The following is a 12,620-nucleotide window of genomic DNA, read 5'->3' on the forward strand; positions in this document are numbered from 1 at the left end:
TATAAACAAAATAAGTTGACTGTAAAATGAAATTTAATATCAAGATATTTGCAACTGAAACCTAAAAGCAGTAAAACTTCAAATCCACGTTTTCCACGTCATAGAATAATAACATGAATGTGTGCATGCCACCTGCTACCTACTGTTTTCAACTATGTAACTCCATACAGAACTTTCTCTCTCTCTTTTTTTCCATTGATTTTATCACACCTAAGATTTAATTAGTTACATTAACTATCACAAGGATATTTAAAATAGATGTTTTGTTTGAATGGTGTGATTTAGAGCTAATTTGTTTCTTAGACACATGAAGATGGCATACTTTCCTACGTCTATTCACCCTACTCCAGTTAACATTCTGCAAAACTAAATTCATATGCATGATGGATGGATGGATGGATGCAGATTTTTCTATCCTTTGAAGAAAGGAGATTTTGAAATGCAAACAATTAGATCCTTGACACTCTTCCAACCAGGGAAGTTACACAGAAAAATGAAAAGGGAACTCAACCACCATACATGATGATGACAGTTGACTAAAAATAAGAATATATTAATATCTTCTGAGATTTAACGAAATACGTGCTCACTTTCTTTTGTTCATATAATAACATAACAAACCAGAATGTTTCAGATAATACCAAAAAAAAAAACCAGAAGGGTAAATTTTTACATTGTTATTATTTGGTAACTGAGGATAACAAACGACAAAAAGTTACAATGTCAAGAAGAGAACTCCCCTAAAATTGGCTTCTAGCATGCTTAGTACCTGCGACGGTATGATTTCAATTTCAACTCTGAAAATGAACTCCAGAATTTGTCCCCACCTTGTCTTTCTGAGATGAACCACATTTATCTCCCAAGTTATGAGAGTGACATATTTATGACACGGGTTCAGGGGTTGCTGTACTGATGAAACTGCCAGCAATGAATCAGATACACACAGCACTTTCCCGTGCCTAGCATTTGATTCCATTAAATCTTACAAAAAGAGAGTGTCCTTTTCCCAACAATTAAAGCTACAAACATACTCTATTCTAAAATGAAGACTCTAAGAGGATTAAAATCTCGCTATATTCTTCAGGTTCAGAAAATTACCCTGTAATGTAGTCGGAGTTCTATGTCAACCCTAGGAAGCTAGGATACTTTGTGACAAATCTAAAGAGAACGGTGAATTTTTTAGTAGGTGGGTCAAACATACACGGGAAACTGAAATGTTTGGTTCAGCACCCACCAATGTCATAGGAGTATCATCAGTTGGGCTGTGGCTACATAATCAGTGCATCATCAACGCATTAAGTAACTGGCACTAATCCAAATAGAAACCTTATTTGCAACTATAATTCCAATATTAAAATGTGATTTCAGTATAAGGTTTCCTATAAGAAGGCGGGGCTTGGTTACCAAATACCTTAGCAAACAAATTGCATGCTGAATGGGGATTTTGAAGTCTTCTAGTACTGTTACCTGGATAGATAGCAGATGTAGTACTACTTACATTGAAAAATAAATAAATCTTGGTACAGAGTATATGAACCACAATATAATTGGATGAGACAGTCCTTAGATTGCACTTGTCAAAATTTTCACTAAAGGCTAAGGAATTGAGCTTAAATACACCCAAAATCATATAGCTCGGTGACTTCAAGCAGAGTGGGTGAGAAAAAAAGAACATCTTAATTTACAGATTATATTCTCCTCCTATTATCAACCCGCTGTTTCTTGGACGCGGATCCAGCTTGTGTATGCTCACCACTTGATCGAATCTAGATTAGATGAAGAAACTATTTCAAACCTCAGCACAATAAATGATTCTTAAACTTACTATGAAGTAGGAGACATCACCTTATCAAGCTTATTCCGTACAAAATTTACTGTTCGATTCATGGACTGTGAAGCAAAATAATCCTGGAAATATAACATGTTAGGATGAGGTAATATACGAAAAGCAAGTGTCCATTTTTTTTAGCACATAACGTCTTAGAGCAAATTTATTAAGTATAATAGTTTGGGAAACTATAATATCAGATCCACCAATCAAGGCCCTATCATATTGCAATAAAGCTAATAACTGTAAAAATAACATCCATTAGAGAAATGATGAATCTGAACATTTGAAAAATACAACTGCATATAGGTGTCTTCTGATTGATCTAGATAAGAAAGATAAGAAACTCAAAAACTTCTGAATAATAGCTAACAGTTATTCATTCCCCACCCAAAAAATTTCCGTCAATTCAAAGGGGAGAGAGTAAGAAGACTAGCGTAAACTTTGAATGTGCATATAAAAAGAAGCAACAAACCTCATTAGAGGAAATCCTTGTTGGAAAATTACTGCGTGAACCTCCTTTGAATTCTACATCCCTATAGTGGAAAAAGAGAAACAATTACAAATGTTGCCTTGCTTCAGGTGAATTCTACGAATTGCAGAGCACAGAAAGAATAAATTACCAAGCATTAGAATCTAAATGCTGTGCACTAATGACATTTGATGTAATCATAGCATCAGAGCTTGTGGCTGGGGTCTCTTTAGAGCTTGTGGCTAGAGTCTCTTTAGATCTTTTAGCTGCTGTCAGAGGGAATGTACAAGTTTAAAATTGTGATTACAACAACTATTCATATAACAAGCATTTATGTGTACTGTGTAGTGTGCTACCACGGAACTGCTCTAACTTACGGTTCAATCGCGCTAAAACCTCCCTTCTTCTTCCCTCTAATTTATCTTGTGTGTCCGATAGGCTCTCGAATTGGGGGGCATATGAAACCTGCAGTTTATTCCCGAAGAAAACAAAATCATCCAATTTTCTTTTTGCAAACCTGAAAATTATAGATAGCAGGTACTCCCTCAATTCAAAACCTTCTCAAATATAACATTAAGAAAAGCTAATATCATACTCCTCTAACACATTTTTATTTTTATTCTCAAAGCTCTCGTTATTAAAATTGCACACTGATTCCACTGAAAAAAAATAAGCTCCAGCAATTTAGTACGCTTCTCTTGAATTTTAATAAAGTTATAAACAGTCTTAACAACCACAAGTTGCAAAAAATGGTTGAACTGCTGTATTCTATCTGCAATTCAATCTTGCCATTGCACCGCAATTTAACAACACTGGTTTCGAGTTTTGATAATAGTTTGTTGCTATTATATAACACAACTCCTCCATCAGCCAATAGAGAAAAAATGAAACCTAGCATTGCTGACAAGGCGGAATTTGATCCAATAGACATCAGTGTATTTCTCACAGTCTTCTGCATCCATGGGCTTACACCTGCAGAGGAAAAAACTCAAATAGATTGATGGAGATAAACAATAAAAGAAATAAACCGAATGAATACACAAATTGGGAAGTGATGAATGAATTTACTCCTCGACTTCTCCATAGGATGAAAAAAGTTGCAGCAAATCATCCCCACATCCTAATTCTGGAACGTTCCTCACAATCAAATATCTGCACCCTCCAAACCAAACAATTCATTTTTCTATCACTAAAAAAACAAAATTGAATTGAGGAAAGAATAAAAAAGGGGACCTGGATTCATCACAGACAGTGTAAACCCGAACTGCAGGGGACTCGTCCTTGTAACGAGGCATTTGAAAATTATTCGTTCCGAGGAAATAAAAAAAAAATGTTTATAGAAAGAGAGAATAACGCAATAGTAGAAACTACGGCTAGGTTAGGAAATTGAGAAATACAAAATTCTGGGGCTTTGTCTCTGCATCTCCATTTTTTCTTTTGCCTTCCCAAATTTTTTTTTCGTTTCCTCCTTATCTTATTCAAATTTTTTCACTTTTTTTCATGCTTCTTTTTAAGTCTTACAATCTTTAGATTCATTTATGTTTTTTGATTAATTTTTATTTTTTATTATTTTTAAAGGATCATCAAACTTTAATCAATTTATTTTTATATTATAAATTTCAACTTAAAGTACAATTATACTAATAAATCTCAAAATATATAAAAACTAAAATTATGTTTTTAACCTATTTTGATATTTGATAAATTTAATCATAACAAATTTTACTTAAAATATTTTTTTTAAATTACAAAAGCTAATTAAAAATACAAAATTAAAGACTAGACGAGATTATGTATTTATTTTAAAAATATTTTTTTAAGCATCTTCCAAATCCAATTAAGGAATGTAACAGATTTTGAAGTATGGTTTTTATTTTTTATATTTTTCTATATTTTTTAATTTACTTTTAATGGCTTATGACTTTGTTAGTTTTTATTTTATTTTATTTATTTTTGTTTGTTGTTTGTTTATTATTGTCTCAAAATTTAATTATTTTTTATGTGTTTGTTTTTTAGTTTATTATTTTTAATGATTTATGGTTTTGTTAATTTTCATTTTATTTTATTTATTTTGTTTGTTATTTTTTTGTTTTTTTTCTTCTAAATTTATTTATTTTTTATGTGTATTATTTTTAATGTTTGTTTGAATTTGTTAGTTATAAATATGGTTAGAACACGATGTACCTCACCATAAATATCGTTAGTTATAAATTTGTTAGTTATAAATCTGATGCAAGTCTACATAATCAGTATTGACACTACAGACTCTACAAATTTTGTATCCTATAGACATGAAAAAATGACCAACCCGAACTTCAGAATAATAACGAGTAGACAATATGATATCCATAATCGGAACTGAAAAATACTTTCATCCATTTATTTTAACTTTAGATGCATTGAAATTTGAAAAAAACATAATAATTTAAGAATAAAACATATTTAATCTTAAATTTTAAAATATAATAATTTTATTTATTTATATATTATTTATTCAGCAACATTGTTTTATTTCATGCAATGAAAGAATTTATACTTAAAAAATATAGAATTATTTAATTAATAAAAACTTAATTTAAATGCTATTAGTAAATATTCTACTAATTGAATAACTTTTATGTATGGATAAAAAAAATCTAAAATTCTATTATTGTGCAGCAATATCTATAGAGGATAAAAAAATAATACATTTAAATACAATTTATTAATATATATATATATATATATATATATATATATATAATTTCAATTTTAGTATTTAAGTAACTATTCTTTTTATCATTTAAGTTATTGTTAATTTCAATTTAATTATTTTTTAAGCTAAGATATTTATCTTACCATTTTACCCTTTTAAATAATTATTTATTTCAATTTAATTATTTTTATAAAAATTAATTAATTATTTACAATAAAAAAAGAGACATTAATATATATATATATATATATATATATATATATATAATATATATATATATATATATATACATATATCAATGTATTTCCACTATAAAAGAATAAAGATAAGAAGCAATAGGGTTTATATTCCAACATCATTCCACCACTTTCACTTCCTTAACTTCATATTCAATATTTTCTAAGGAAAGTTAAACCAATTTGTGTAAGAAAATTGTCTACCAAGAATGTTCAAAAGGTTTTTACCCTCTCCATATATCTTTACAAAAGAAAAAAAAAAGAAGAAAAGAGACACAAAAGCTTGATTACTTTTTGTAAAGGTCTACACCTCATTCCTCTGTTCAGTTCTTTGAAACTTGACATTTGCTAATTTTTTCTACACTAAATAGACCATGATTAAGAGATTTTGACTGATTGTGAGTAATCTCTTAATCTGCTCAAAATTCTGAGTATTGCCATGTCAAGACAGTGTTAGAGTATGACTAAGAGATTCTTGATTAATTGTGATTAATATCTTAATCTGCTACAAATTCTCAGTATTGCCATGAAAAGACAGTGTTACACAGGACAATCTGAACGATGACGACGACTATGGTCTTGGCAAGCCCTTATTAACCACATCACAAGAAAAAACACCATGAACACTGCAAGAAACATCACTGCTATCCATGTCATCCGAGAAAATTTCTTCAAAGGCTTGCAGTGTTTGAGAATGATCTGAGACAGTGCATCTTTTACCAACTGGCATTCTATCAACTGTTCCATTCTAGGATACAGATTCAGTATACTCTGAAGTAAAGTTGTGTAAGTCTCAAGTAAACTATATTCACCAACATTCATGGAATCTTTACTGCTCGTACATTTCTTTTTATTATCACTAACACAAGTATAATGCTTCAAAACCTACAAAACAACATTAGGGAAGTGATAGTAATCACAGATAACAAAAGTAGAATAACTGTAAAATTTATGGAAGAGACTTAGTGTCAGTGATTCCCTTATTTGTATCATACCTTTGGTATATCTCCTATTTTAACAGTACCAGGTTGGCACATTTCTGGCTGATACAAATATTCAGGTGGTGCTGAGAAAGGATTGCACAGAACAACACCTTTTGGAAGCAAAGACCCCGGCTTTGTATTCACCTAGAGTTTAGCCAAAGAGTAATAACATTAAATCATTTTCAGCTTATAACACGAAATATGAAACTTACAAATTCTTTTTAGATCACAGTGTTTACTTGCAGATTCTTCTCATTTTATAGTTTTTACTAAATTTTAACCAATGATAATGTGTCTCAGAAGGATAGAGAGTATTTGCTGCTAGCAATTCTCAAGAAGAAATTCATGTTTGAGACTATGCAAAGGTTACCTCATATACTATTTGGGAGATCCCTGCAGCAATTTTATGCAGAAATGTTTTTGCTGAGAGCAGCTTAGCACAAGGGAGAGCAGAGCTCAGGGTGGCGTTGTAGGGATTTTCTTCGAAGTTCTTAAGAACTATGCAGGTATCTTGAGAAAAACTGAAGAATAGGATAAGTCATTTAGCTATTAAACTCAATCTTCATCCCCACTAAACTTTTTTATAGCAGGAAAAATATTGATATAACTAGAAAATAAACACAACATAGAAAGAATTTGGTTATACTTTTCCAATAAGAAATATAATCCGAAGATTAGCCAGCATATCACTGTCATCAGCCAGCACAGTATAACAAATCTGAGAGAAGATCAGAGGAGAAAATAAAGAACCAGTAATTCATGGATGAAAATGTTAGTTCCAAGCAAAGACAATTTAGTTTACCTACACGAAAAATGGCCTCCAAAACATCTTTACTCCAAAAACTGTTCAACAGAAAGTTCCAACATGTTAGAGAATCATGCCTTGTTTATCAAAATTTCTAATTCAACTAGTTAGTTTATAAGCTTTTTGAGTTATTAGCTCAGAAACCAGTCTTGACCTGAATGTTATGTATCATCATATCATTGTTTACCAGTTAGACATACCTGACAAAATTGGTACGGCAACTAAATTCCAGGTTATGATCAGAATGGTGATTGTAAGCCTGAAGTTAAAAGCAACCAATCATTTTCATGAAATCAAGAATATACTTACATGTTTTCAAAATGAAAATAAATGGCCTAAAATTCTTACACTACTCTGAAAGTCTTGTTAACGGTGCGCCTATGTTTCCAAGTTTTCTTTAAAATTTCATCAACAGCCTTATCCATTCTCTTGGCTGTAGAGTTAAGTTTTGTAATAACGTCAGCAGTAATACCTGATTCCAATTGTTTTTGAAGGTCTTTTAATACTGTTGATGCATCGTGTACGATTGCTGCTGCATCATCTGCTATCTTGGCTATAACATTAACTGAAGTCCTTGCTTGAAAATTGAAGTTTGCACTCCCAACATAAACTACCACACTAGAAACCCTATAAAACCACCATTTTCCATTATCTGATGTGTAATAGTAAAGATCATTTTCCTTTGCATTTATGTTGTTAGTGTAAAACATTTTGACACATTCAATAAAAATCACCTTATCTACCGTATCATCATAAAGAAATAACTAACATGTTTTAAGTATCCCAAAAGGCAAAAGTCTCATGTCTTCATTTAACTTGTTTTAAGTGCTTACAAATCAATATGTTTCCCTTTTCTAAAATTCACAATGTTTTTTCTCCTCTCCTCCATGATATGTGATCTGAGCTCAACTCACATAAAAGATTAACATCACTTTCAATCTAAAACCTTAAGACATAAGTTTATGACTCTTCTTTCTTAAATGGTGATTCTTGATATGTGATTTGTGCCCAACTCATATAAGAGATTAACAACACTTTCAACTCAAAACTTTAAAATAATAGGTTAATGAGTCTTCTTTCTTATGTATCAACTTTCTTATTTTTATCTAATATGAGTCTTAGGTTAATGAGTCTTCTTTCTTATGTATCAACTTTCTTATTTTTATCTAATATGAGACTTAGACTCGCTTAGATTCTCAGCCGATTTATTATTTCAATATACCACTCAAGAGGATCCTGTTATGTCTAGTAAGACTTGCGCCATATATTGCAGATACATTAACAAAGATAGTGCTCTTGCATGCTTCAGCAAATTATTTTCTTCGTATTCTCAGTCTTTTAAAACTACACTAACATGGCAATATAACGAAATTTTATCAGATACCTACATAAATCTATTTTACATTAAGTGTATATAAATTGAAATCTTTTTGTTGTATGTTTCAAAACCAGTTTACATAAGATTACACAGGTGTGCCTCTCTATTTTGTCAAGTAGATCAACCATGCACATGTTGCAACAGTATAGAGAACCAATAATCAGTATATACTATATGGTGTATGTATGCAGAAAGGTTTGGCAGCTTACATGATTAATATGATGAAGGATATAACCAGAGGAATTGGCGAAAAAGAACAACTGTTACAATTACATGAAAGAATTTTCTTGAGCTTTCTTCCCCCATCTTGACTTTGGCAACACAAAGTGATTATTATCCAAAATAAGCCACAAATCATTCCACACAAAAGCCAAAGCACCCCAATTACATATCCATATATTCCTGTGAAGACAACTGACTACAAATATTAAAGACAAGTTAAAAGAATACCATGGATGTTAGGATTAATTAGACTCTGACAAAAAAGAAATGATAGAAAAACTTACAGTCCAATAATGGATATTAGTGATGTCAAATCCTCCTCTGTATTTTTTAAAATTATCAAATGGATCTACTCTAATAGTCTTGTCCTCTGTTTCAAATAATATGTTCCTGTCAGGACATTAAAAAACCAAGATACAAAGGTAGGGTATACAAGTTATATACAGAACCAAATTAGATATCTTGTGATAGAAATTTTCTTTTAGAAAGTAGTACAATTTTGTATCAATTTTACCAAACAGTGTTTCAAGTTTTAAATTTTTTACAGTTGGTAGGTAGCATTTGGTGAGACCTGTGTAGTAAAAAAATGTGAAACTCCAATTTCTTATAATCATATTGCCGATGATTAATTTCTCAATATAGTGTTCCATCAACTTTAATAAAGTCTTTTTCTGTTAATCACATCTTTTTCATTCACAAAAACTCAAATCTTAAGCCTTATCTGAGAAGAGCACACCAGATATTTCTTAAACAACTTATGCTACCCATTTCATGATCCAAGACAGTAGATGCTTTTCCAAAGCCTGATCATATGCAGATGCAGTCATTCTTGTATGCATTGTTCATGGTATTATAACATCCTAATTTTGACAGTTGCAAAAAATTTGGAATGACAAAATATCAAGATTGAAGAGACTTTTCACAAAAGCCTTTTTCATTACCTACAACAGATTCTTTGATGGAGACTACTTGTGCAACAGTTTGGGGGAGAATTAATGCTATAATCACAATTATATATGTTAGGCCAAGGGTGGTGCCTTTGGAGATAGCCATTGTTAATCTGCAAAGCCAGGCAACAACCATATTCTGGTTAACAAATATTTGCAAAGTTGATGACTAGAGACTGATATAGCTTAATGCATTTTGTGCATAGATACAAATGAACTGAAATCCTTGGTGGTTTATCAACTTATGTGCTTCATGTGTATTACATCGCAAATTTGCATGCATGCATGCGTGGTGTAATAACAAAACATAGCTGGTCACAAACTTACAATGAGAAAAATTCGTATAATTGCAGAGGTGCTAATTAATACGTATATAGCAGTATTTTGGATTGACTTTACCAGAAAAAACTGATAGCCGAAAAAGGATTTGGAAATTTTTCTTATGAATTATGGCCTCAAAAAAGCTACTCTTAAGGCTTCATTTCTGATCTATAAGGGTTTGCTAAATATCCTTTCATCTGCATATATAAATATGTGTGTGTGTGTGTGTTTGTGAAAATTGACAAAAAGCATTTTAACTTTCTAACTTATCTCTTGCCATGGAATAAAATGCAGAAAAGCCATTACCTTCTGAAGCTCTAATTCTTTGAACAGAAAACACATGGGAACTCAAGCTAGTCACAATGCACATGCCATCTTTCTCGTATTTTGTGCAGAGAAAATGAGCCAATTCCAACAAGAATTGAAACCCTTTAGAATTTTGTCTTCCTCAGAATGTGGAAAAGCTAAATCAAAACCATGAAGAAAGTGGTTAAAAAATATGATCGATGGTGAGAACGTAAACTGTTATCAGTTTGCTTGAAATGCATGGTATCAGAAGTTTTACCATTAAAAAGTGGTATTGTTTAACACCATGAGTTTATTTACCAAATTGTAAAGACCAAATAAAGATTTTTCTACAAGTCTAATAATACCATCGTGTTGAATTTTATATCAGAAAAAAGTTCTATAAATTACTTTTTCACCTGAGAAGGGTGGTGGCGAGTATTCAAATTTTCAGATGAATCCACTTCTCACACCATACAAAAGGTTTTGAAAAACTGCATAATTTTTATCAATTTGGTGAGAAACTTTTGAAAAAAGAAATCCTAAAGATTTAATAATTATTACCCAATAATGTCAACATTTTGGTATGTTTTGAAAGTTTAAATGGAAATAATTTTGTAAGAATAAAAGTTGAAAACTTGTACCATTACTTTTTAGTTGAGAAATTATGCAGTTACTTTTCTAATTATAAATGGTAATTGTTTTATCAAATAATGATTTTTTTTAATTTGATAAACATTAAACTTGGTTAAAAATTGTATAAAAAATCATTACAAAAATTGTGTCTTTTATATAATCATACATATCTTTCAGAAATTAAAAAAAAAGTCCAATTTATATTTATCTACAATTAAAAAAACTTATTTTTAAAGAGGTGGATGATTGTATGAGAGTTTATTTAAAACAATAGTAACCTTTACTTTAAACCAGAATTCTAATAAATTTTGAATATTTAAAAAATTTAAAAAGGTCGTAGTACTGTTTTAATAGCCTTTTTTTTAAATCATTCTTTAAAAGTGCAATTTCTATACCGTTAATTATTTTAAAAAATTATTATATTTACTCCTAAGGCGATCAATTAAGTAATAAATAAATCAGTTTAAGTAAATTGTACATTCTATATCTACTATAGCTGAACATTTTTAGGCCATATCCAAAAAGTACTGAAGTATCATTCATTTTGAAACTTGGAGTTTTTGAGTCTTATACTAAGGGTCAATTACTTCTAAATTATTTTTGTCATAACCATTAAATTTTCCATCTTAGTGGAAAACGTATGTCTGCAAAAGGGTAATGAGACTCAGAAAATGGAATACAGATGGCTGCTGGAGAGTGGAACGACCGGTTTGTAGAGAGAGTATATAATCTGAAATTTTAAAAGAGGGTTCTACTTTCTGCATGCAATCTTCTCCTCCAAACTTTCTGAACTCATTTTCTCCTCATTGTCTCTAACTTCTCTCTAAAATTATCATCTTTTTCTTCATTAATTCTCATGTTTTCTTCCACCTGATCATCCATCAGAGTGTATGTGAGGTTGCTGGTGGCAATGATCCTCCTTTTCAACCGATCGAGTAGTGGTTTGAACTGGTAGCAATGATCTATTATGTATGGGAAGTATTATTGGTATTCAAGTAAAAGTTTATGTTTCAAGTAATGTGGTAGAGAATTTCGGGAAGGAATGTCTCAGTGTAAGGATAATGTTGTGGTAAAGTATGAATACGGACAGTGAAATTCACGGAGTTCATCTTGATATTCTGATGATTACCTGTTCTCAAGTAGAGATGGGTAAGTCATTCTGTGAGAATGACAGGAGGTCCTAGCCCATAGGTTCTTGGGTGAGTTATAACGGACTAACCTCAGGTGGCAGCTGATGGTTTTTCAATTACTACACCACCCGAGTGCACGAACGACCTCAAGCTACGCATTCATACAATCCGGATGGTCAAGTCAAGTGTCAGTTGTACAATGAATCATGATATTCAAGTTATGTATGGTATTTTCGTTGGCTCTTGTATGCTATAACGTTCGGTTTGTAATGATTTGTAGTTTTATTACATGTATGAATGCATGCTCAATTGAATTATAGTAGCTTACCCTTATTTTCTGTTTTTATCCATGTTGTCGTTCGGTTTTCTATTGCAATGATCATCCTTGTTGGATGTGAGCAGAAGGGGAAGACCTTACGTTGGAACAGGAGCTGGACGATGAGATGAACGATCGGTCATATAATATATAGTTTTGGTAATAACTGTAAGTTTGACTTTATTATTGTAGTAACTGATCTATCATAGTTTTGTGCTATATTTCTGGGATGTTACAATTTCCATTTTAGATATTGAAAACAATTATAAATTTTATAATTTTAAGAAACTTTAAATATATTAGAATTTGAATTACTACAATTTAAAATGGTTTGATTTTTTAAAACATTTCATTTAAATAAGAAAA

General features: G+C 30.9%; 2 protein-coding genes across 3 annotated transcripts; both read right to left on the minus strand.

Moving 5' to 3' along the window:
* Positions 1–1,474: 1,474 nt before the first annotated feature.
* LOC124823139 (RNA-binding (RRM/RBD/RNP motifs) family protein) lies at positions 1,475–3,778 on the minus strand. Of its 2 annotated transcripts, none has more exons than XM_047295279.2 (8): positions 3,534–3,778; positions 3,369–3,452; positions 3,192–3,272; positions 2,678–2,817; positions 2,452–2,566; positions 2,304–2,364; positions 1,846–1,908; positions 1,475–1,766 (listed from the first exon to the last, which is right to left on the minus strand). In XM_047295279.2, exons 1-8 carry the CDS (start codon positions 3,593–3,595, stop codon positions 1,689–1,691), a joined length of 684 nt encoding a protein of 227 aa, XP_047151235.1. In that variant the 5' UTR covers positions 3,596–3,778; the 3' UTR covers positions 1,475–1,688. The 2 variants fall into 2 exon arrangements, with proteins under 2 accessions (XP_047151235.1, XP_047151234.1); XM_047295278.2 differs by having other exon boundaries at positions 2,452–2,569.
* Positions 3,779–5,771: 1,993 nt separating this feature from the next.
* On the minus strand, positions 5,772–9,672 carry LOC148201793 (uncharacterized). The gene is made up of 10 exons (XM_088108981.1): positions 9,568–9,672; positions 8,904–8,987; positions 8,607–8,815; positions 7,368–7,646; positions 7,220–7,278; positions 7,021–7,057; positions 6,861–6,932; positions 6,585–6,735; positions 6,227–6,358; positions 5,772–6,116 (listed from the first exon to the last, which is right to left on the minus strand). The coding sequence occupies exons 1-10, from the start codon at positions 9,670–9,672 to the stop codon at positions 5,772–5,774; spliced, it is 1,473 nt and encodes a 490-aa protein (XP_087965107.1).
* Between the last annotated feature and the right edge of the window lie 2,948 nt (positions 9,673–12,620).

Source organism: Vigna umbellata, chromosome 3 (assembly GCF_029865625.1).
Source record: "Vigna umbellata cultivar VRB3 chromosome 3, Vumbellata_1.0, whole genome shotgun sequence".
Classification (NCBI taxonomy): Eukaryota; Viridiplantae; Streptophyta; class Magnoliopsida; order Fabales; family Fabaceae; genus Vigna; species Vigna umbellata.

Bases quoted from the DNA above. Each gene is read 5' to 3' on its own strand.
- LOC124823139 (XM_047295278.2), bottom strand. From the start codon at position 3,595: ATGCCTCGTTACAAGGACGAGTCCCCTGCAGTTCGGGTTTACACTGTC. The intron at 2,365-2,451 runs GTAATTTATTCT...TTTCCACTATAG, and splicing joins CATTTAGATTCTAATGCTTG to GGATGTAGAATTCAAAGGAG. The intron at 1,767-1,845 runs GTGATGTCTCCT...CATCTAATCTAG, and splicing joins TACGGAATAAGCTTGATAAG to ATTCGATCAAGTGGTGAGCA.
- LOC148201793 (XM_088108981.1), bottom strand. From the start codon at position 9,672: ATGGCTATCTCCAAAGGCACCACCCTTGGCCTAACATATATAATTGTG. The intron at 7,647-8,606 runs GTAAGCTGCCAA...GTGGTTTTATAG, and splicing joins TCCTTCATCATATTAATCAT to GGTTTCTAGTGTGGTAGTTT. The intron at 7,058-7,219 runs GTATGTCTAACT...TCTGTTGAACAG, and splicing joins TGCCGTACCAATTTTGTCAG to TTTTTGGAGTAAAGATGTTT.